This window comes from Cydia strobilella, chromosome 15 (genome assembly GCF_947568885.1).
Source record: "Cydia strobilella chromosome 15, ilCydStro3.1, whole genome shotgun sequence".
In the NCBI taxonomy this organism is placed as follows: domain Eukaryota; kingdom Metazoa; phylum Arthropoda; class Insecta; order Lepidoptera; family Tortricidae; genus Cydia; species Cydia strobilella.
In genome coordinates this window covers 1,885,014-1,910,161 of record NC_086055.1, presented here as the reverse complement: position 1 = coordinate 1,910,161, position 25,148 = coordinate 1,885,014, and the positions used below count along the sequence as shown (strand labels likewise).

Below are 25,148 nucleotides of genomic sequence, written 5' to 3'. Positions count from 1 at the left end.
TTGATATTACACTTTATCCAGGCGCTAAACTTACTCTAGGTGCTGTTACTGATTCCACGCAGAAGAAGTCGCGGGCAAAAGCTCGTAAATAAATAGTCACCAATCAATCATCATAAAATAGACCCAACATAATCCTAATTAAGTGCAATAAAAATCTTAAATTTTAAATTCCTTAAACAGTTACGAAAAACCGTTATGCACGCAACCTTTCAAAGAAATAGTCGCCGACTACTTTTATTACCTAAACAATAAGACACATTTTCCTTTGAATCTATTTAGCACAACTATCTCTTATACAGTCGCCATCAGATATATCGGAGCAGCGAAGTACCTCACAAATATCTGAACACGCCTCTATTGTCAGAGCGTTAGAGTGCGTGTTCAGATATTTTTGAGTATCTCGGCCGCTTCGATATATCTGATGGCGACTGTACAACTTGAAATCTCTTCTATCAAATCAGGGCGTCCCATTGTTTTGCGGTTCCCAGGAAAACAATAAATATTTAACTAACAGTTTAACTGGTAGAGGTTATAACCTAGTGGAGGTAAGGAGAGGTCGTTGGTTCGACCCCTAGGATGGGTAAAACGGATAAATGGAATGTTAAAGTTTTTTATTGCTTGTTCGATATTGATATTTATTTTTAGAATAGAATAGACTAAGATTTTATTCGTAAGCACAAACAAAGAAGACATTACATAATATAAAAGAAAACATAAAATAAGATTAAAGTGCCACGAAATTGCCTCATCTCTGCATGTTTGCTGGTGACGTCCAGCGCTGATCTTCCGATGAGACCATCACTGCCGTGTCAGACGTATCTCTGCTATCTTTAGATAGCAGAGATACGCCTAACCAGTGCAAAATGAAACTAGACACTATGCTTTACATAATACTTAAACAAAATTTCAAAAAATGTCATTAGTTACTGAGATATTTCATGTTTTAAGATAGACGTTTTCGAATTTTTGGACATTGAGTTATGCGTATCTCTTCTAACTCAAGTTAGAATATTTATGCGTAACTCTTCGCAGTTTTTTTACGGCAAACTGGATATTTACTATCTCGAGTTATCATAGTTTCGCGTAACCACACTCAGGTAGTACGGCGATAGGCGGCTCGCGGTGAGGCGGGGCGCGGAGGGAGCGAGCCCTTGTGTGTTGCCACGTGTATTTGTTTATTTGTGTCGTTTTCAAGCAAAAGGTACCACATTGTCGCTTATCATAATGACATTCTGACAGGTTTTTCGTATAAAGATACAAGCAATTTTCGTCCTTATGGTAAGCGACAATGTGGTACCTTCTGATTGAAAACGTCACATTTACATTTCATTACGTACGTAATATTGACCCGGTTAAGTTAGCGTTCCGGTGTTTTTTTATGTTGTTTGTTCAAAATATGATAAATTAGTCTTTAAAATGAGTTCTTTACGAAGTAAAGCCTTGTTACGAATGTGTAGTGATAGAAATGTCGTAGAAAACAAAGATTGTGCGACTAATTATCTTAGCTAATCTCACTTTGTAATCATTGCTGAAAACCCTGTGAAAAACTAAACTATTTCGTTTTTTTTTGAAATCTTAAGATAACCTACATAGGTACTGAACTGTTTATCGTCGTTCGCTGTCTGTCACGAACTAGTCGTCAACTGGTCTTGTGATTGTCATGTCAAATTTTGAATTTAAATGTCGGTCGTTTCAAATGTTCCAATATTCCAAATATGTATGTCAGGCAGCTAGTCAGTCAGTCGGTCTATGTCAGGTCGCCACGGAGGTTAGAAGCCCCGACAGGTACCTACTTACAAAAATCTTAACGTAAATTAAAAATAAAAAGTGGCAAACACAAAAATAATTGAATGATAGTTATACCTGACAATATAATATAAGTAATGCACGAGTACTATCTTGTTTCATACTTCTGTAGTAGTTTCTTTCTTTTGTAGAAGATAACTAATAAATGCATAAAAAGTAAGTAAAATTATGAACATAATTTATAAAACATATTTTTTTTTACTCTTCTTTTTATTTTTATTACTAAAAGCAAGAAAAAGTTTCAAAAGTGTCAGTAGAGGCAACATATTAGTTTAAACATATATTTGGATCGCTGGAGTGTGTTATTTTCAAATACATAGAAACGTATAGTTAATGATTCTGATTCTGAATAAAAATTTTGGAGTAACTGACCTTAATATTTTTACTAGGTATCTTCTAATGCCCACAATAAATTTACACCAAACCTGAACCAAAACCTGAGTTCCACTAGGTACAGCCGGGGTTCAGCATCAGCTCTATTTTGGGTACTGCTCTCCCAAGTGCTCATCAAGGCGTGTCGGATGACCAAAACAGCGTTTGCCTACGTTGCACCAAACCTGAGTTCCACTAGGTACAGCCAGGGTTCAGCATCAGCTCTATCTTGGGTACTGCTCTCCCAAGTACTCATTAAGACGTGTTGGATGACCAAAACAGCGTGTGCCTATGTTACACCAAACCTGAGTTCCACTAGGTACAGCCGGGGTTCTGCATCAGCTCTATCTTGGGTACAGCTCTCCCAAGTGCTCATCAAGGCGTGTCAGATGACCAAAACAGCGTTTGCCTACGTTTTACCAAACCTGAGTTCCACTAGGTACAGCCAGGGTTCAGCATCAGCTTTATCTTGGGTACTGCTCCCCCAAGTGCTCATTAAGACGTGTTGGATGACCAAACCAGCGTGTGCCTATGTTGCACCAAACCTGAGTTCCACTAGGTACAGCCAGGGTTCAGCATCAGCTCAGCTCTATGTATACTAAAATCTTCTCCAGAATGTAACAAACACTTTTCTGAAAACCGCATCAAAATCGGTTCAGCCAAACGCGAGATAATCGCGGACAAACATACGGGTCAAAGTGCTCATTAAGACGTGTTGGATGACCAAAACAGCGTGTGCCTATGTTGCACCAAACCTGAGTTCCACTAGGTACAGCCAGGGTTCAGCATCAGCTCAGCTCTATGTATACTAAAATCTTCTCCAGAATGTAACAAACACTTTTCTGAAAACCGCCTCAAAATCGGTTCAGCCAAACGCGAGATAATCGCGGACAAACATACGGGTCAAACTGAGAACCTTTTTTTAAGGCGGTTAAAAATTTTGAAGTAACTGACCTTCTGCCGTTAATTTCGCCTTTTACACTTACTGGGATTCAATATTAAATAAAGTACATACAAAAAACACACACATACATACATATATACATACACACATACACACATACATACATACATGCAAAACATGCATACGCTATTTTAAACATAAGGCTCTTTCCACCAATCGATTGATCTACTTTATAACCAATGATGTAAGGATTGATGGAAATCGGGCTCCTTGTATGTAATGTGAGTTAGCACATTATAAAATAGATTATCTTGTGTAGTTTGGTTACGCGTTTTACTAGGAGCACTAATACAACGAACTCTTACAACTTAAGATAAAAGAACTACGCGTGTCCACCTCAATATTCCCCATGCCCTGGTAATACGTTTTACTAGAAGTTGATACAATATAGTCTTCTAACTTTAGATAAACGAAAACCTCAATAAGCCCGCGAGCCGTGGCCACGCGAAATAGTATGAGCGCTCATACAACGAACTCGTCTAACTTTAAGTTAACATAGTTACGCGCAACCACCAAATGTATGAAACAGTGGTTACGCCAAACTATGTTTATGCGTTTATTTCAAAAACTATGTACTTTTACAAAAGAAAAATAAAGAAATATTATTCTTCACGTCTATTGAAACACAAAACACATATTAAAAATGACTTAACTCAATAAACTCACGAAATATATGAGTTTATTAGTTTTCACGCTCACCAAAAACTTTAAAGTCGATTTACTCAAAACTGTGTTTTTTGAGATAGCAGAGATACGTCTGACACGGCAGATCAGGTGAGAAGAATCACGGAAGGTAACAGACAAGAAGAAAAGAGACATAAAATAACATACAATTTTCTTACTTATATGTATGATGAAACTATTATAACATGTTGAAATAGGTTACTCGTTACTAAATGCATTGAAGTTAATTTTACAATTTTATTTATAAATGACATGTATACGGCAATATATTCATTATCGGGCGTTCGCAGTTAGCGGCAAATTAAAGGGCGCCACAATTATTTCATTCAGCTTGCTTAGTCGCTAAAGTGACTATCACAAAATATCCCTCAACCTACAATGGATAACACTAAAACAATTTGTTTTTGTATTTACCTTTATTAATATATTTTTTAATAACGCTCAAGTCATTTTATCTTTTATTACAGAACCAAGCGGGCACCTCCGGAGACATCAGGCAATACCACGAGCAAAACTATGGCTACGTTATGCCAAACTCCACTCGACCACAAGGATATGACACTCCCAAGCCACCGGTACCCGCCAAAAACTACAGCCCCAAAACGGAACAAAACAATTCGCAAATGATCACAGTCACCGTCGAAACAGGGAAAGACAACACACGTGACGCTCCTAAAAACGCCAAATCAGTAAGCAAGACATATCATACACTGAAAGATATGATATCAAGTAGATTCAAAAGTAAAGATAATAATGAAAATGAGAAGGAGCCTGAAGTGAATTTGAATAATAGTGAAGAGAGAAAGAGAGAACCGGAGCCGACGAGAGAGCCAGCGAGGAAGGAACAGATATATGGAAGACCTATGACGCAGAATAGGCCGGAAATTCAGAATAGGCCAGAGATGCAGTACAGTCATGGAATGGCGAATAATGCGGCTTATCAGAGTCCATCACCGCACAGGTACTTATCTTAACTAATTCTTTATTATTCACTTGCATATTAACAATTAAGTAACTATAAGTGGTATAGGTATGTACAGTCAGCTGCAAAGAAAAGGTACTCCCTCTGCATAGTTTGTATGCTAAGCCAATATTTTTGCTGACTGTAGGTACATGTATGTCTTCATCTTAACTAGAAGTAGTATGAGTTTGTTTATGTAAATACGTAAACAGGTAGGTACAATATAATTATGATTATTTCAAGTCAAATGGCCTCTTTAATCTTTTATAGCCAAACATCTTAATACGTGGAATTTCATAACACTCGTCTCCTTTATGCGAGTGACGTAGGAAATTATTACGTATCAGTACTCGCAACCGTATTTTTAATTTTTTTTACTTTATTTATTTTTTAATCTCCTCTATTTATCAAAATCTCGCAACATGACAGAATTATGTAAATTTGGTAACATAAGTAACCGGTGATGTGAAGTACAATTTATCTTTCCTTATCTTTTGTTTTTGATGACTAATCAACTTTCATTTTCGCGGATTTATCTTGATTTTCTATAACAAATTTACTAAAGTAACTTTTACGTAACATTGATCTAGCTGCTAGCTGACAAGTAGTACTAGTAGGTACCAACTTTATATAACCTGTGCGTCTAGAATGTCAAACCTGGCGAGTAAACCAGTTTTACTACTACACTGTCGGTGTCAATAATATACTTTATATTTCCGATAAAAGTAATAAAAGCGTTCGATTGAATAATTTACAAGTGGTTCGGTCAAGTTCGTAACACTATGCAAAATTGTATCAAATCTCTGCTTCAATCTACTGATCGGTAGGTAGATAAGATTAACGAGCACGCTAATTTTATTCCATCCAATATCATTCATTACTAGAATTACTCAGTTATTTGTGGTATTAGTAGTAGTGTCAGCACTTAATAATATCAAATTTCCAACCAGTAGTAAATTATTTTAAGAACTCTACCACTTAGTAGTAAAATTTAAATATTTAATGATATTATGTGGCAGATTTTACGAGAATATTAAAGCGTCAGTATCACGGGCTTTTCGACCGCCTCGCCTAAATTATTTTGTTTTTTTTTCGAAGTGTCTCAACATTTCAATGATATTTCTAAAGGGGCCTACTGACTATCAGTCCGCCGGACGATAGCAGCCTGTCAGTTAGAACAAAAATTTGACAGTTCCGAACAACTGACAGGCCGATATCGTCCGGCGGACTGATAGTCAGTGGGCCCCTAGCTTTATGCTCTGGCCAGGGATACAACCAAAAGCATCATTACAATTTTGAAACACTTCAGAAATAAGTTCTGAAAAATGAGGGTGGCAAAATCGATTTTAATGAAATAATCTTGATGCAAGTACATTTATTATTGATGTATCTTTCCTTGCTTTTTAAGCCATCATATTACATGTATACGAATTTATCCAGTTTTTAACAATAGGTCTGATAATAAAAATATTTTTTAAATTCCAGGCAGTTAATGCAGCAGCAGATGGTCCATCAGCAGATGCTCCTCAGCGCAGCCAGGTCCCAAGAGATGCTGGCCAGTCCACACAGACCTCAGGCATTGGGAGCCGATGCCTTATACCAGCAGTACGGAGCACCTGGACGAAGGAGCGCGGTGTACCAAAGAGACATGGATGTCAGATCAATGGCAAACTTTACCTCATTGAAGACAGGACCGCAGACACAGGTAATTAAGGTTGTTCGGGTCATATAACTACGCTGGCAGGTGTACAAACAAGTACTTCATATATGTAAGTACTACAGTGTTTTTTACAATCTCGGGCATTCTTAGTTGATGTCGCTAAAACAATCATAAGACATTATGTCATAAGCAGTGTCAAAATGTTTGTAAGTCAGTGAAGTTTGACAATACCTTGGAGATCTTTTGGATACTTTAATAGTTGCGATTGCATCGCTTTCATCTCGTATTTGGAAACACATGATAAATGTATTTATCTAATGATTTGCAGATTCACGTTTGAAACAACCTTAACTAATAAACCTCTTTCCGCAAATGTCGTCAGAATTACCTACCTTTAGAAACTTCTCACATTTACTTTTAATATAAAGCTCATGAAGCAACACCTTGATAACAATAAACATTTCGTTATAATGGCTGACCAAAAATCACGGAATAAAAGTATGGCAGCTCTTTCCAGCGTCCCTGTAATTCTTTGATCTTTCCCACTGAGACAAACACCAGGTTACAATAGTTCCCAGCAATTAATGCCTTCCCACGGCAGCTTGCAATTATAATAACAACCGCTTGGTTTATCTGGAATGGGTTCTTGCAGTAGTTGCAGTGTAACAAGAAATTGATATACTAGATCATTGTTCTGTTTTTCGTCAATAGTAGTTGGCAATGCCGTGATTTTCTTCCTTACAGTTGCTGCATTAGTGTCTTTTCATTGAATGTTATTCTTTACGAGTGTTTGATTAACATTACAATACAATGCAGTGAATATTTTGTTTGTATATTACCATTTTACGATGCCATACATAGTTGACAAACGATATCAAACACGACTTTCGAAAGTCTCACATTCACACTTTTGTTTTGCACGTAGACGTGTAGGAAAAATTACTTTCGTAAATTCCGTTTGATTATGAGATTCAAGGTTTTAATTCCTTTATTATAATAGATTCCTAACCTGATTAAATCGCTTTCATTTTCAGTTTGAGTCCCACTCAAGATCAGATCTCAGAAGCCCACAGCAGTTAGAAAGAGAAGTCATCAGACAAAGATACCTGACAGACGACCGACGTGCTTCATCTCATCCTCACTTACTCGACGAGCCACGACAAAGACCTCAAGTAACCACACCTCAAATCCACGACCGATCAAGAAGAAATTCTCATGGAAATCTCCTTGAGGGCACATCTGTTGACAGTCCTCAACGAAACTGCGATGAGCGTGAATCAGATGATGGTGGTTTTAGAGCCCGATTAGCCGCTCAAGGAAAATCAAGTTTCGAAGAACGTATCAGGACGAGCGGTAGATCTTTAGAGTCTAACCGACAAGAGAAACAGGATAGCTACAGAAAAACACCCGACAGTCACAAAGAAAGGAGAACCCCGGATTCAATCAGCCAAAGACAAAGAGAAGAAGCCTCGACGTCAGCTCAAATAGAAAGAGACGAAAGGGCCAGTCAGAAATCGGCTGATAGTGTTTATAACTCAAGCGGGAAAGCCGAACCGTACATTCCACAACCTTCGTCGTCGAGACAAACACCGAACAGGATAGAAGATTTGAAAGCGCATGGGAGAAAGGGAGCTAACGGGTCCGGTGCCAGTTCAGGTATGTCGTTGCTTTACATTCGTTAACTCTGACAGATTGTGGGAGAATATTGTATGGACAATAAGCGATTTACATTGAATGGCTTACTTAACAGCAGACCGTCAAATTGACTTTCTCTGAATTTATCGCTAGAGCTCCGCCTGACAGATTAATTGCACAAAGTTAGTTTTACCTCTGGTATTAACCACCAAAAAAATTATACCTACTGTTGTGTTTATCTTAATGATCTAGGTATGATATTGAAAACTCTTAGGCCCACTTGCACCATCCCACTAACCCGGGGTTAACCCAGTGTAATTGTACTGGTAACCATGGTAACTCCAGGTTTAACCGGTTAACCCCGGGTTAGTGGAATGGTGCAAGTGGGGCTTAATGTTATCTCCACAAGCACATTATAGAACTGTGTAGCGCCAGCTAGCTCGGGGTTCGATGACGAGGCTATATTTTAAAGTGAAAAGACACACATATCAGATTAAAAGTGTATTCTGCTAAGTATTGCACTGGTAGAGTACACAATTGGATAACTTAAGAGTTAAACACTGATTACTTTTATGAATTAACAAAATATTAGATAGAGGTGTATCAATTGTACCGCGTCGGTTGCCGGACTGCGCGGGAGCGGCGGGAACGTATCTGTATACGGTCGCTCACGCGCAGCGCGTTGCGATTCGGAGCCGTGATTGGCTCATCGGGTGCAGCAATGAAGTCGTCCAATACGCGAGCTTGGCTTGACGTTTGTGGTTGGCGCGTTATACACTCCCCCTCCAAGTTCCCAGAACGACCCGTTGGGGACTTGGTAACATTATCATCTCGCGCTAAGTTACGAGGGCGACCACGTAGTCGCCGTGGTTGGACAGGCACCGAAGGAATACCTTGACCTGGGGTGAATGGTGTCAAGTCAGAACTATGGTATTTACCCAGGTCGGTATTGGTTTGTATGTCAGCTACAACATAAGAAGTTGGACTAATTACTTTACTAATACGATAGGGACCATCCCGTTTTGGCATGAATTTCTTTGTTAAACCTTTAGAAGCGTTACTAAGCAAATGAGTGTCTACCAGAACTAGGTCATTAACGCAAAACAAAGGTGACTGCCGTCGGTGCTGGTCAGCGTCGCTTTTCTTGTAGCGTTGACATTCTTCACATTGTTTTAGATATTCCGTGATGTATTTGCGCATTCCTGTGAAGTAATACTTGTGACAAATGCGTGCGAGAGTCCTTTCTACGCCCTGATGACCAGCTGTTGGGGCGTCGTGGTACTCTTTTAAGACGGCCTCCTTCATAGAGTTGGGTACTACCAGCTGAGCTTCCTCCGACTCAGAGTTGGGATTGTAATAGTAGAGGACCCCTTGGGCCATGACATATCCTCTCTCTAGCCATCTGGTTGAGTTAATGGGATCAGAGTCTTCCAGGTCTTGAACAATCTTGGCGACTTCTGGATCATTGAGCTGAGCAGTTCGTAGTTCCGTCGGGTTAACCTGTGGAATATCAATAATTATAGAGCAGACTCCACATTCTTCTTTGGAGTTTTCATCGCAGACCGGTCGACTCAATGTGTCTGCTATGACGTTGGCCTTTCCAGGTGTATATTCATATTTGATGTCAAAACCTTGCAGTTTAAGTGCCCACCGGATAAGGCGACCACTTGGTGACTTGTGAGTCAACAGCCATTTCAACGGCTGATGATCAGTCTTCACTAAAACTGTATGACCATCAATATAGGGCCGGTACTTCTCAACAGCCCAGATCACAGCCAAACACTCTCTTTCAGTTGTACTGTAACGGCGTTCTGCCGGAGTGAGCAGCCTGCTGGCATACTCAATGGGACGCTCATCATGTCCTTCGCCTTGCATAAGGCAAGCTCCAAGAGCATAGTTGCTTGAGTCAGTCCGTAGAATAAAATGTTTGCTGTAATCCGCTTGCACCAGGATTGGAGCAGAAGTTAATCTGGTTTTGAGCTCCGTAAAGGCCTGTTGTTGCTCGTCTTGCCATTTCCATGGTTCATTTTTCTTGGTAAGCTTGGTGAGCGGCTGAGCTACCGCTGAGAAATTTGGAACAAATTTTCTGAACCAAGCGCAGGTCTGGAGAAATGTCCGAAGATGCTTGAGGTTATTAGGCTCCTTCATGGCTAAGATAGCTTCAACTTTCCCATTATCTGGCTTTATACCGTCAGGGGTGATGAGGTGTCCAAGGTACTTGACCTCTTTGCAGGCAAAAACACATTTCTCTCGGTTTGCTCTTAAACCAAACTGACGTAGTCGGTCGAACACAAGTTGCAGGTCTTGCAGGTGTTTTTCGAAACTGTCAGATATCACCAGGAGATCGTCTAGGTAAGCTAGAACTGTAGTATTTTGCAAGCTGGCACCGGATTTGAATTTATCCATCAACCGCTGGAAGGTTGCAGGTGCATTCTTTAAACCGAATGGCATCCGTACAAAACGGTAGGTACCGAATGGTGTGATCACCGAAGTCTTATCTCGATCAGCTGGATTCACACTTACTTGCCAGTATCCGGATCTCAGATCTATGGTACTTATGTAGCAATGTCTTCCGGTCGACTGCAGCAGCTCATCAATTAAGGGTAAGGGATAGTTATCTGTCTTTGTAATGCTATTCAGCTTTCTATAATCAGCACAGAATCTGACAGTATTATTCTTCTTAGGAACAAGTACTGCCGGTGAGGTCCAAGCAGATTCACATTCCTCTATTATCCCTTCCCGGAGCATCTTCTCAATCTCCGCTTTCATTATTTCCTTCTTTGCAGGTGTGAGCCGGTATGGAGGTACAGATATAGGTGCATGGTCTCCAGTGTCAATATGATGTTCAACAATTGGAGTGGGCGCTCCCCCTAGACTGAAGACTGCACTATTTCTCTCTAACACTTTGGCTAATTTAATCTTTTCACCTTCGCTGAGCATTGATGCTTCTTCAGCATGAAGTATATTGCTTGTAGCAATTGACAATTGCGTTGGCATGTCAGATTCATACTGTATGAGATACCTCTCACCACCAGGAAAACACCAAGTATGGGTATCAAAGTCCAGGTTGAGGCGAGAGGCTTTTAGAAAATCGATTCCCAGTAAAGTTTCATTTTCTTCAGCTTCAGGTAAGATCAGGAACTCTTGAGGTATTACTCTATCCTTCACTTTGACATCTAAGGTAATATTGAGCACATTTCTAATTTGAGGTAAACCATCAGCGAATCTCACTCTCATTTGCTTCTCGCAGAACTGTTGCTTTTTCTCAAGTAACAGTGAGTAGAGCTTCTGACTTGCCAAGCTTCTCTTTGCACCAGTATCCACTAAGGCAATACCTTGCATGTCCAGGATTCCAATCCCTAAAATTGGCCGCTGATGTCTATTTGTGTATTCCTCATAAGTGTCAAATAAATCCAACACGGGGTCCTTAGAGTCATTCTGGTCAATTTGGGCTCCAGGTGCAGGCTCCGTGGAGTCCTCAACCTTCTGGTTTGTCCCTGAAAAATTCACAGCTGAAAATAGAATTCCCTCACAAGGTGTGGTTGACATACTGGAATTATCTATACTGTGACCCAAAGATGACATACTGTAGTTAGTTATACTGTGACCATTCTTAATACTGATATCAGCTGTTCCAAAAACAGCTGTAGTCAACCTAGATTTGGCGTCAATGACCTGCTCTGGCAGCACAGGGATGTTACTAATATTATTTGACACGGTGCAAAATGACATTTCCTTACTATGGGAACTATTTACTTGCTTATCACTGTTATCAATAAAGGACTTTGCAAAAAGTGTGCACGATTGTTGAACAACTACGGGGTCGTCCTGGGAGCTGTCGGCGGCGCGGGGCGTCACCGGCCTTGCTACTAAACCGTCACCAAAAAAATTTGCAGGAAGTGCATGTCGAAAATCAGTGAGAGACAAAAAGGTCTCGTCAAGCTTATCATTTTGAACATTAGGTATAGTGTTAAGAGAACTACTCACCGGGGAGAGCTTCTTAGACTGCTTACCAGTGCCCTTTAACCCTGGATTGGACGAATCCATGCTGCAGTTGACAGTACAGAATGTAGCATTACATTTTTCGCAATTTGCGCGTATAACACCAATTTGACCACATCCATAACAACGTAAAACATTGACATCTGATGCGTTATTATTATTATTATCGTTAGACGTGCTAGAGTCTTTACTTAACTTTCTACATTCTTCTTTTACGTGCCCGTAACGTTTACAATACCCGCACTTCTTACTATACGACTTTTTCGCGGCGGACGCGTTATTGTTATTATCACTGTTATCATCTGAACGACGCGGCGGAGGCGCGCGGGGCTCGCGGGGCGGCGGCGCGGCGCTCGCGCTCGCGGCAGCGCGCGGCGGCTTTGACACGGCAAAGGGAAGACTCGACGAGGCGTGGCTCACGTTCTTGGAAGCGGCGGCCTTTGTATCGTTCGTACTCTCGTTCAACGATTCTTCGACAGCGCGCGCCTTTTGTAACAATATCTTAAACGTTGCGCACTCTTCCCTCTTAACACGTTTACGTATTCGTTTGTGTAGAAGTCCGTACACCATGTCTAACTGTATTTTCTCAGTTAACTCGTTGCGCGGCAATTTTGAAAACAGCGCTCGACACTTCGCGACGTAAATATGAGTGTTTTCGTCGCCTTGAGGTGTAGCAAATAAGTCGCGGTAAATGCGCGGCGGAGCTCGATTGTCGCCGTAGGTATGGCGCAAGCTGTCAATTACTTCGGCCCATGAAGTTGTCTCAGGTTTTATGCCCTGCCACCAATCTGCGGCTGAATGCGTTAATAGCATAGATAACCCTCGAATGGCGTTATCGTCCGAGATATTTGCACAATCTTTGTAGGCTTCAATGGCGTCAATAAAACCTTCGATAGACTCCTCTGAATTTCCAGCGAATCGAGCTTTGCAGCGAGAGAAATTTCCTCCTTCTACTGGAAGCGGAAACGGTGTCGATGTAGTAGACGACGACGGGTGCCTAGAGGTTGTGATGACGCTTTCCAGCAGTTCCCTGAAGGCGTTGGTTTGCGACCGTTGTAACGACTCCACTAGCGTCGCGACGTCATCTCTGGTGAAAGAACCTTCTCGAGCGGGCTCGAGGTCATCTCGCGTCGGCGTCGACACACGTCGATTTCTCCTTGATTTAGGCGGCATTTTATTACACTATATTGTTTATTTTAACGAATCACGGCACAAATGTTCACTTTTTCACTATAGCCTCACACTTGGGCAGCCATTTTGTAGCGCCAGCTAGCTCGGGGTTCGATGACGAGGCTATATTTTAAAGTGAAAAGACACACATATCAGATTAAAAGTGTATTCTGCTAAGTATTGCACTGGTAGAGTACACAATTGGATAACTTAAGAGTTAAACACTGATTACTTTTATGAATTAACAAAATATTAGATAGAGGTGTATCAATTGTACCGCGTCGGTTGCCGGACTGCGCGGGAGCGGCGGGAACGTATCTGTATACGGTCGCTCACGCGCAGCGCGTTGCGATTCGGAGCCGTGATTGGCTCATCGGGTGCAGCAATGAAGTCGTCCAATACGCGAGCTTGGCTTGACGTTTGTGGTTGGCGCGTTATAACTGATATTTTATAAAACATGTAACTTTTAATGTCAAAATGGACAAACTCATCAAAGTACAGTCTTAATAACTGATTTCAGAAATAGTTAATTTACTTTGATAAATATGACGACAAAGCTTCCCCTAAGAAAAAGTAATCACATCAAGCTTTTATACAGACAAATTGCAAAGGTGCATCTACATTAGCTAGTCATTCGCAAACGGGCATGTGCACACCTTTAAGAAGACTTCAGTCCAAATATACGTTTACAGATTATGACAAGAATGGTGGGCAATCTTCGAATGTGGATTCAGGTCGCGGCAGCGCCGCATATTCGAGCGGACGACGGCCCGAGCCCGGCGCTGACGCTGCAGACTTGGAGCGAGCACCGCCGCCGCAGCAGCCGCAAGGTAGCCTGCTGGGGCCATTTTAAGGTTCCGTAACCAAAATAGCAAAAACGAAACTCCTATAGTTTCGTCATGTCCGTCTGTCCTATATCACAGCCATTTTATATTTAAAATTGTACACTACCATTTTTTCAAATTTGGAAAATTTTATGTTATTTCTAATCAGAATCACGAGCTTTTTCGATCCTATAAGTGGAGAAAAAGTGTCCCAAAATTTCCATACCTTTTTAGTTCGTTCCATCCAATTGGCACACTGTTTTTATCCTATAAGGATCGAAAGTGCTCGTGATTCTGAGTAGATATAGCATATCATTTCTCAAATTTGAAAATAAAAATTGTGTAAACTTAAAATGAAATAACCCATTAACGCTTTTGACCCCAAAATCCTTCTTCACGTATTTTTTACGCCGATGATCTCTGTCTGTCTATAAAATCGGTCTATCTTGTATAAAATAGAATTTCCGTACAATCTTATCTAAACCTAAGCCACAGCCTAAAAGTTCTCAAAATAATCAAATACTTCGAAGAAGAAATTAACTAACAGTTTGTAAACCTTATTGCAAATACATAAAAAAAAAACATTTATTTCGGACTACAGAAATCCATTACAGGTTAGTCGAACATGCAGGAACTTAAAACTATGTACTGTAAGGTATACCGATGGTCAAAGAGTTCCAGTACATAATTCAAACTCTGTGCTTCAACATTACAGCTGAGAACGAATGGGCGGACCTGGTTGAGTGCGAGCTGCGTCAGATCCTGGAGCCGAAACTGGCGGGCATGCGGCTGGACAGCTCGGCGAGCTCGCTGAGTTCAGTGACGCCGCCGCTACCGCCGCTCTCGCCTGCTTCAGACCACAATAAAAGGAACAGGTAAAGTATCCTTAGTACTCGTACAAGTCAAACTTAATTTTAGCGGGATATAGGTAAATAAATAAGTCTTCTAACTCGAACTCAAATATGTATTCAGCAAGTTGGTCACAAGGATCCTTTTACAAGTCTATAGAAGTCAGAATATTCAATGAAAATCTATAAAGAAAACAGAACCATCCAGTGTTAGTGTTAGAGCTAAAAATAATTATATTTGACTCATTTATCAAATATCCTCAGAAATATAGTTATAGTCAGCATCAGAAGTTGCTAAGCGGGCGTGGTGTTCCAAATTAACTGAACACTACTAATTGAGAATTAATGTGTGTATTTTTAACACTCACCCCGCTTCGCTATTTATGCTACTGACTGTGGACTAGGTATTCAAATAAACAATCAAATAGGAGATAAAACAATCAAGAAACTTTTTCACGTCATTGAATGCTATATTATAATGCCGATAATATTTTGATATGACCGGACTCAGCCAAACTGTTTTCTTCCTATGATGAGGCATTTGCAAAGAAACGTCATGTGTAATCTTGCCGGTCGTTGCAGCTTGCCAGGACGCGCGGAGTACTCTGACGATCGAAGACGTGGCAGAGATTCACCGCGTTGGCACTCGCACAAGAAACATTCCTCTAAAAGGGACCATCACTATAAGAAGCACCGTAAGCATTCATACAAATTCAATATTACACATAAGTTACACACAAGCTCCAAGTAAGTATTCTTTTAAGCGGATGTTACATTTGCATTTGCTAAAACAAGAGGTCGAATAATATTCATCAATATTATATTTATAGTTCTGCGATTTTGGCGGTCTCTCCAGTTTTGCTGCCATAGAACTCGATAGCGTTACATTGCCGGTCTGCTCCGACTTCAAGTACCTCGGTTCGCTCCTACAGTGCGATGGCGATATTGACCGTGACGTGAAAAACCGGATTAGCACAGGATGGATGAAATGGCGACAGGTTACGGGAACCATTTGTGACGCCTGTATGCCCCTTCGGTTGAAGGGTAAAATTTATAAAACGATCATAAGACCTGTCGTCATGTATGGATCAGAGTGTTGGGCCCTAAAGGTGAGGGATGAAAAGAGATTGCATGTAGCGGAGATGAGAATGTTAAGGTGGATGTGTGGCGTGACGAGAATGGATAGGATAAGGAATGAGTATATAAGAGAAAGCCTGAATGTTGCACCCATAACAGAAAAAGTAAGGGCAAATCGCCTAGCATGGTACGGGCATGTGATGCGGAGGGATGAAAGTCATGTGACAAGAAAGGTATTAAGAATGAATGTGGAGGGAAGTACGAGGAGAGGAAAACCGAGGAAAAGGTGGATGGACTGTGTGAAAGATGATATGAAACTAACGCAAGTGAATGATGAGATGACGGGTGACAGAGATGTATGGAAGAAAAAGACATGCTGCGCCGACCCCAAGTGAATGGGACAAGGGCAAGCGAATGATGATTATATTTATAGTATGTATGTATGTGTCTATTATTTATAGTGTGTAATGTATATGTATGTTTGTATTTATGTAATATATGTAGTTTATAAGTATATTTAATATTTTGCTTTTCTTCTAATTCATTGTTTTTTTTTTCTTTCTCTCCTTGCACCAATTCTAAGTGTCTCTGTTTGGCCCTATGGTTGACTGGTAGAGAATGCCATTTGGCATTAAGTCCGCCATTTGTACATTGTTGACTTGTTGTATATATTTTGTGCAATAAAGTTTAAATAAATAAAAATAAATAAGTTAAAAGAATTCCGTTTTACTTTAATTTTTGACTATCTTTTAGGGGCTATTAGGGGCAGCCGTAAAAGTGATTTTTGAAATAGCACAAGTTACATAATCCAAAATTACATACGTGGCCCTAAATATTTTAAAAAAGAGTCACTGACGTTTTTAAAGTCAAAAATTGTTTCATTCATCGTGATCGCTTACGTAACAAACTTCCTCGTTACGAAGCGAAACGGGAGTTTCGTTTAGGTGTTCTTCTCACTAATATGTATAAAAAGAAGAGTCTGAACCTGATTTGTGGTAACGCTGGTTACGCTTAGCGAATCAGTAACTGAATTTGTAAAGTCCTCTTTTCATCTTGTTATCCTTTGCTGGGGTGTAGGACTCGAATCATATTCCTCCACTGACTCCGGTTCTGGGCAGCTTGGGTAACCTTCTCTCACCCCATTCCCAATACACCCAGCTCTTCCTCCACAGAACGGCGCCAACTAAATTTAGTGCGACCATGTTTCTGTTTGCCATTATCATTTTTAATATAATCATTTTTTTACGATTTTAGTGTTCGGCCTCGACACAACAGACATGACGTCAACAACAACACGCAGCCTAGACCTCTCATCGCTGCTCGACGCGCGCACTGATAGCGACGCTTCTGGTGGAGATGCGAGAGCCATCCGTAGACAGTTGCGTGGTCTGGAGACTATGTACGCTGAGGTGCTGCAGCTGCTGGGTGTGAGGAAACCGGCTAGCTTGGCTAAGCAGCCTACGTGGGAAGCAAGGTAAGCTTTTGAGCTGGTAGCATCGTTTTAGTCTATGAGTATTAATGAGACATGATTTCAGTTCTCGATTGCTATGAGAAACACAAAATAATTGTAAGCAAAGCAAGAGAAGATTTAAAGAAAAAGAAATGTATAAGTATGGAATTTTGCCCTTATGGTAAGGATTCGGGGCGGTCATTACTGATGTGAGTGATATGGCTATAGTGAATTTGAGGATGCACCCCACTCCCACGCATACGCTTCAAATAGAAAAAATAGGTACTGCACGCTGTACGGGATGGGCACCTTCTATTCAAGAGAGGACTTTGGGTCGAGGGTATTAAAAAAATTCAATGCAAAAGTTCTATAAGTAATCTAACAAAACTTACACACAACTTATAGTTGGTCAAGCAACTCTTAAAGATAAAAGATAAAGATTCTTTATTTGCAAGAACACTTAATTCTAAAATACAGGTGTTGTTTTGTTGTTTTGCTTGTCAGTAGAAAAAGGCGCGAAATTCAAATTTTCTATGGGACGATATCCCTTCGCGCCTACATTTTTTTAAATTTGCCGCCTTTTTCTACTGACAAGATTTGCTTAACCAACTATACATACTTTTTTTGTATTGTTCTAAATATTTAACTATGATTTATTTGTTAGAATTGTCTCGATAAGTATTAGTTTTGCCTGTTGAAAGAAAAGTACAGTCAGCGATAAAAGCTTCTTTTTCGCTTTTTATCTGTTGAACTGTATAACTTGTCATTTTACGAGTATACTGTTATTGTACTTACTTCTGTGGTTTCTCCAATACAGAAAATACTCGTAAAAATAAATAAAATAAAAATCCTGACTGTTTCAGACTGACGTCGAAACGCCGATATGGTAGCATGTCTTCCCTACCCTCAAGTTCGGTCAGCAGTCGCCCAGTCCGGGAAAAGCGGCGGAGCTCTAATGAGAATAGGAAAAAGCATGATATCAAGGTACAGTTATGTTTTCTTTTCTTCTATGCCGAAGCCTCATGTATGACTACCAAACCATCACCATGACCATCTTTTATATCGTACATAGTGCGGATTGTTGTGTTGTTCTAGTATGTGTTTGTATGTGTTGTTCTAATTTTTGCTTTCCTAATCGTATCTAGGACCTTGACGCGCGTTATGCTTTGGTTCTGTTATTTCAGTGATCACTATTTACAGCTTAATTTTAAACAATAGACACGGGATTTCTTCCACTTTTCATAAATAACTAATTTAATAGTGAAGCACTTGAATGATATAGGACATTCTTACACAGGCTTGTGTTATGGGTACTCAGACAACGATAGGTATGTATATATAATATAATATATACATACTTAAATACATAGAAGACACCCATGACTCGGGAACAAATATCCGTGCTCATCACACAAATAAATGCCCTTACCGGGATGTATTTAAGAACAAATAATTGAAAAGAACGAACAAGTTAGAATAATCTACCCAGTCTTACTTTTACCTTGCTAAAGTAGCCAATACCAATATTACTTAATGCGATGCAGGCTTGTCTTCGAAATCAATCTCTTAAATGCTATGTAAATATATTGTTGATGTATTTAGTGGCAGTAGTTTTGGTTTGGTTAATCATACAAAATATTTCGCTTGTTTTGGTTGCGATTCCTAATAATGTCCAACCTTGCATATACATATGCAAATGCTGCGGAAAGTTTTCAAAAAGTTGGAAGAGTTCTAGGAAAATTTCAGGAAATGGAAATTTTTTGATTCCCATACAGGAATATCAGAAGTTTCCGATTTTTTCCCGTCAGTACTTGTTTGTACCATTTCTGTTTTTACCCACAGGGCATCAACAAGCGTTTCCAGCGTCTAGAGTCTCACGTGGTGACATTGGCTCGCTCGGTGGCGCATCTCTCCAGCGAGATGCGGACCCAGCATCTCGTCATGCAGGAGATGGACGCCATCCGAGCGGAGATTACTGCGCTGCGGCATATGTACAAGTAAGTGATATTGAGAATTTATTTCATCTTTATATTATCCTCAAGTTCTTCGGGCACATCTCCCGCAATGAGGACTCTATGGATCGACTGTTGATGCAAGGGAAAGTCGAGGGCAAAAGATCCGTGGGCGCTCTTCAACGCGATGGACACACTGCAGCATAAACGAGAATTCTCACTCCTCCAAACATAGAGCTACATGGCGTCGCATCACCAGGAAAGTGGTGACATGACCACGACCACTCTGCCAAGAGTGCACGACTAAGAAGAAGAAAGAGAAGATATCAAGAAATGAAGAAAATGTGGAAAAACTCACTGTCTCGAGCGAGACTCACCCGATGAGAGCGAATATTTTCACCATACCCTTCATAATGTGCGCTAAAGGACTTACTTCTTAAGTGCGTTTAGTTGGCAAGTAGATGAACCAGGTGTAAAGGTCTGCGGTGGCAAATTTCTCGAAATGCGGACACAGAATCTCGTCATGCAGGAGATGGACGCCATCCGAGCGTAGATCACAGCGCTGCGGCATTTGTAAATGATATTTGCTAGAAAGTAGATTAACATTAAGGTTACTGGACTTGGTGTTCTTTGTTCATTGATCATTGAAACTGCAAGCTGTCGCAGAAACAGACGAAGTGGTACCAAATACGCGTTTATTCTAAGTTGCAACATACACAATGAGACCTGGTTCTTAAAACTTATCTTTAGTAGCTAAGCCATGGCTACACACACACATAAAATTACACGTTTAGGGCCTTTTATTTGTTCGTGAGTTATGGATGTTTTCTACGTATATATATATAAGTAAGTAAGTAAATATTCTTTATTGTGCACCATCAAGTTAAAAAAATACACAGAAAGCACAAACACACACAAGCACATCATCGTCTACCCGTATACCTACAACACAATATGTTTTCACATATTAAATCACATTTACAATCGGGTCTATCGCGAATTTATTTTGTTACCTTTATTACCACTATTTTATTACTTTAGGGTAGGTAACAAAATAAATTCGCGATAGACCCGATTGTGAATGTGATTTAATATGTGTTCAAAAGTTTCAAACGCGAAAGTTTTAAATGTTACAATATGTCTTATTGAGCTTATTGTTGGACTAGGTTGATCTGTGTTAAATTGTAGTTTAATATTTGTATATTTATTTTGTTTATTTGTCTACAGATCCCAGCAGTACCTCCGCACAGGCCAGCTGCCGCTGTCAGACCCGTTTTCCTTCAGCAACCCGGACCGCGTGAAGCGGCTGACGAAGTTCTTCGGAGACGAGCCGCCCCTCATGAGACTGTTCCTCAAGAAGCTCGGATATGAGGTCAGTAACCTTATACTCACTAGTCTCTCACTCGGGGTTCAAAACTTGTATTTTAAACTAGGTTCGCGTTTTATAGGCATTTAGGTAACCCTGTAATATTTATCTGTCTTTTTTATGACAATTATAACAATTTTATTTGGTAAAAAGAGACACCATCATGGGTTATATGTTAACGCGACCCAGGAGATCCCAATTTCCAAGCTTCTATTTAAGTAAATTTATAATGACATTGACACTGATAAATAATTAATGCTATGTAGATTATGTGAAGAAGAATTCAGATAGAATTATTTATTATTATATTATTAGAGATGTAGAAGGCACATTATTAACTAATAAATGACGAAAGTTGATTTAACGGGAGCGCGTACTTCAAATATTTTGTGTGTGATTTAGGGAATGAAACTTTTTTGTGTTTCACCTTGTACCTTGTACCTATCAGAAACTGTGTTTTTCATCAACAATTTAATTTTTATCAACAGAAATACGCAGCTCTGCTAGAAAAGGAGAAAGTCGGAGCGGCTGAACTACCATACGTCGGAGAAGACAAACTTCGGGCCCTGGGGGTGCCCCTGGGACCACGCATGCGGATACTGAAGGAGGCCGGGATACACCACGATATGCATCACATGTCGAGAGACGACCATCACAATACTACCACTACACTGGCTATAGTTTAAGTGACATTTTGATAAGGCATCCAGTTGAATAGACCTAAACCATATTAGATTTGGTTGTCTATGTTCAAACAGTTGATGAGCCAATGTTGAGCTATCATACGTCAGAGAAGACAAATTTCGGGCTCTGAGACCACGCATGCGGATACTGAAGGAGGCCGGAATACACCACGATATGCATCACATGTCGAGAGACGACCATCACAATACTACCACTATACTGGCTATAGTTTAAGTGGCATCTTGATAAGACATCCAGTTGAATATACCTATAGGTATATTAGATTTGGTTGTCTGGTCAAAGAGTTGATGAGCCAATGTTGAGCTACCATACGTCGGAGAAGATAAACTTCAGGCTCTGGGGGTGCCCCTAGGGCCACGCATGCGTATACTGAAGGAGGCCGGGATACACCACGATATGCATTACATGTCGAGAGACGAACATCACAATATTACAATACTTGACAATACATTCAGACCGGCTACATGACTTGCGTTCTTGCGCACGAATCCGTTCTTGAAGTCACGCAAGATGTATGGAGTCACGCGCGAGTACGCAACTCATGCTAGCTGATCAGTTGAATATACCTAAACCATATTGGACTTGGTTGACTTTAAAGAGCTTATTACACTACCTATCCTAATTTAGTGACTAACAAGAGGGACGACGCTATACGTGAGAAACGATAGCATGTATCTCTTATCGCGTCTCACGTATAGCGGCGTCACTCTTATTAGTTACTAAAAGCAAAGTGTAATAAGCCCTTAAGTAGCACACAATGGTCAAATATTTGATAGGTCTCAAGTTGAGACTAGCGGTAAATGATAAGCGAAGGTTGAAGTAAATTAAAGGTACATCTCAAAAATATATTTATAAAGAGTCACTCACGAATTTTTTGGTCACCGTCGGGTGGTTATTCTAGTTGAAAAACCTCGTAGTGGATCGAAATGTCGAGCGAAAATCGACCAAAAATTACATGAGTGACCTGATATACATATAATTTAAATTTTATAATTTAATTTATATCTGAGTCTCAGAGAGTTTTATGTTTATGCTATTTTTACTCAAAATTACAATGCGTAACCACACATTTGTAATTTTGAGATTATATTACAGGGTGCGTAGCCAACGTGCAATCGTTAACGCTCCCTAGCGAACGAAACGCAAGTGTCACTGTCGCACTAGTGTGGAAGAGTGATAGAGAGGGTTCTCTGCCTTTTCGCCGAAAATTGTATTGCAGAATTTCACTTTGCAACCAACTTTTCGCCAAGTTTCATTTGGGCGAATTTCATTTCCCAATTTTACATAATCCAACCTAACCTAATCCAACCTAGTACGTCATTTCGCAACTATGGGGTTGGGAAATGAAATGGTTGCGAAATAATTATTTGGTACCGATTGGTATGTCAAACGAAGCTTTGGCGAAAAGTTGGTTGCTAAGTGAAATTCGGCAATACAATTTTCGCCAAAAAGGGAGTACAGCGATAGGGAGAATTGACTACGATACGCTACGGAGCATTAACGATTGGCACGTTGGCTACGCGCCCTGGAAAGGAAAGGTAAGTACCTAACTCATATGTAAAGAGTGCAACAATAAACACGAAACTTGTCACAACGAGTATTATTAACTAGCCTTACTTATTTGGTTTTAGTCTTTATTAAAATGTAGGTCTGTTTAGTTTATCTGCAGAACCCTGTCTTTACAAAAATATTTCTTGTCATTTTGTTATAACTGCTTCGAAGGCCAATTTGAACTTATATTTTGATATCAAAATGATGTCACTTTGTTATCTTTCGTGCGTGCATTTCGTTCTTATTTTGTTTGTGTTTGTGGCACAAGCGAGATGTACGGGCGAAGGATAACAGAATGAAATCTTTTTGACATCAAAATGTAAGTTCGATTTAGCCTCTTGGTTGGTTTTTTATTGACCCATATTTATAAAATCATGTTTTTATCACCCGAGTTACATGCGTATATTTTTGATTTTTACTTATCTCGTCACAGCAGTAAAAAAGGATTTTGTAAGTAAATACTCAAACAAAAATACTCCGCTTCACTTTATATTATTATAAAACATCAATGTAAATTTTATTTTATATACATAGACTTAAAACATCTTAGACTAAATAAACTAGTATTAATTTGTACATTTTACGCACTCTGCAATGGCATGCCAAAGAGATTATTTCGGTGTGTGTAAAATAAATAAATGTTGACCTAGGAATTCCAATTTTAAAGTAGTAGGGGCATCATACACATAGTATATACAAGTAGTTATAAACATGAAACCGAGCGACCTGGGGTAAGAGAAAGACATATTCATGTATTGACAGTTTCATGTATGGAAGCATAATCCTTTTTCTTTTTCACTCTTATAAATTTCGGTATTTCGCCATCGCCTCCTTGCCATGATGCCATAATCCGACCATGAAAAAATGCCCGGTCGGTGTTAAAGACAAAGCATGGCACTATTTTCTCTTTCCTCTTATAGGAATAGCAATAAGTATCTTTATCTATCAAAGAGTGTCAGGCCATTGATGGGCATGGTCGGCAAATGTCTCATGGTTTATAAAAATAAATGAAAAGCATGATGTACCGAAACTTTAAAAAAATGCTTTAGCACAAAGAGGCCAGATCTAAATAAATTGGAATAAGTACTTAATCTGAATGAAAATAACTTTCTTACTGTAGATATTAAATGTGAAATTATTCTTGCTGTGCCGTGTTGCATAATTAACTACAAGTAATATTACAAGCGGAACTCCTTTTCTAATAAGTGGAATTAATAATAAATAGTTGTAATTTATTATGCAACACGGCCCTAGTCTTATTTAAGAGACGTTCCCATCTGTTGCAAATTTAATACTTACAGGAAATATTGGAATAATATTTAAGAATTATTTCTTAAGAGCCCATCAACGTGCTCGCTAGCGCCACTGCTAAATAATTGTAATTATTTAAAATTAACGATAGATATTTAAAAAAAGGGCCGCTGCGTACTGTATTTTGTATTTAGGTACCTTTTGAATACAATATAATAGTTTTTACGTTGCTGGATTCGTCAATATATGCGTCCAAAGTTAAAACGGCCGTTTTTGTTTTGAGTTCATGTGATTATTTAAATCACAATTATTTAGCAGTGGCGCTAGTGAGCACGTTGATGGGCTCTTAAAAATAAAATTAAACTAAACTATAGATTATTAGAATAATTATTCTGATTTTGGTTCCAGCAGTAAGACAATACTTTTCAAAAAGTGATAAGCGTACAACGAATAAAATAAGCTAATTATTAAGTAAAGTATTTTTTTAAAGCCGTGTTCTGTCAATAAAAATTCTAACTTCGACCACGATCACATAATAACAATAAGACTTTATTCTCTAAATATGTAGAAAAGTGTACATACGTTTTTTGTAAATATATTAATTAGTTACTTTAAATAAGTAGGTACCTAAACAACGAAAATAATTCAATGTACTCAAAATAGTTAATAACATTTTGTACATAATTTTGTAATAAATACATTTTTATATATGTTGTGTTTTGGTAACCTTTCCACTTAGTTGTTAAAATTAATTTTAATTACCTATGTTTATAAAAACAATGTAAACAAAAATGGTACAAGCTTTATCATTTTATAAAGATTGATTCAACATACAAAAAGAGGGACTAAAGTTTTTAGTATTTTTATAAA

General features: G+C 39.3%; 1 protein-coding gene across 2 annotated transcripts in view; it reads left to right on the top strand.

Annotated features, from left to right (window-relative positions):
• The window catches only part of LOC134747762 (uncharacterized), a 93,117-nt gene extending 71,597 nt beyond the window's left edge, over positions 1-21,520 (top strand). Inside the window, exons 4-14 of one of the 2 annotated variants that reach the window (XM_063682395.1) lie at positions 4,294-4,787; positions 6,273-6,492; positions 7,482-8,103; positions 13,947-14,084; positions 14,794-14,953; positions 15,509-15,621; positions 17,258-17,477; positions 18,317-18,437; positions 19,296-19,450; positions 20,633-20,777; positions 21,260-21,520. In XM_063682395.1, coding sequence (XP_063538465.1) covers positions 4,294-4,787; positions 6,273-6,492; positions 7,482-8,103; positions 13,947-14,084; positions 14,794-14,953; positions 15,509-15,621; positions 17,258-17,477; positions 18,317-18,437; positions 19,296-19,450; positions 20,633-20,777; positions 21,260-21,457 — 2,586 coding nt within the window. In that variant the 3' untranslated portion in view covers positions 21,458-21,520. The remainder of the gene's footprint in view (positions 1-4,293; positions 4,788-6,272; positions 6,493-7,481; positions 8,104-13,946; positions 14,085-14,793; positions 14,954-15,508; positions 15,622-17,257; positions 17,478-18,316; positions 18,438-19,295; positions 19,451-20,632; positions 20,778-21,259) is intronic. The other variant, XM_063682396.1, reaches the window with a different exon arrangement.
• The last annotated feature ends 3,628 nt before the right edge of the window (positions 21,521-25,148 follow it).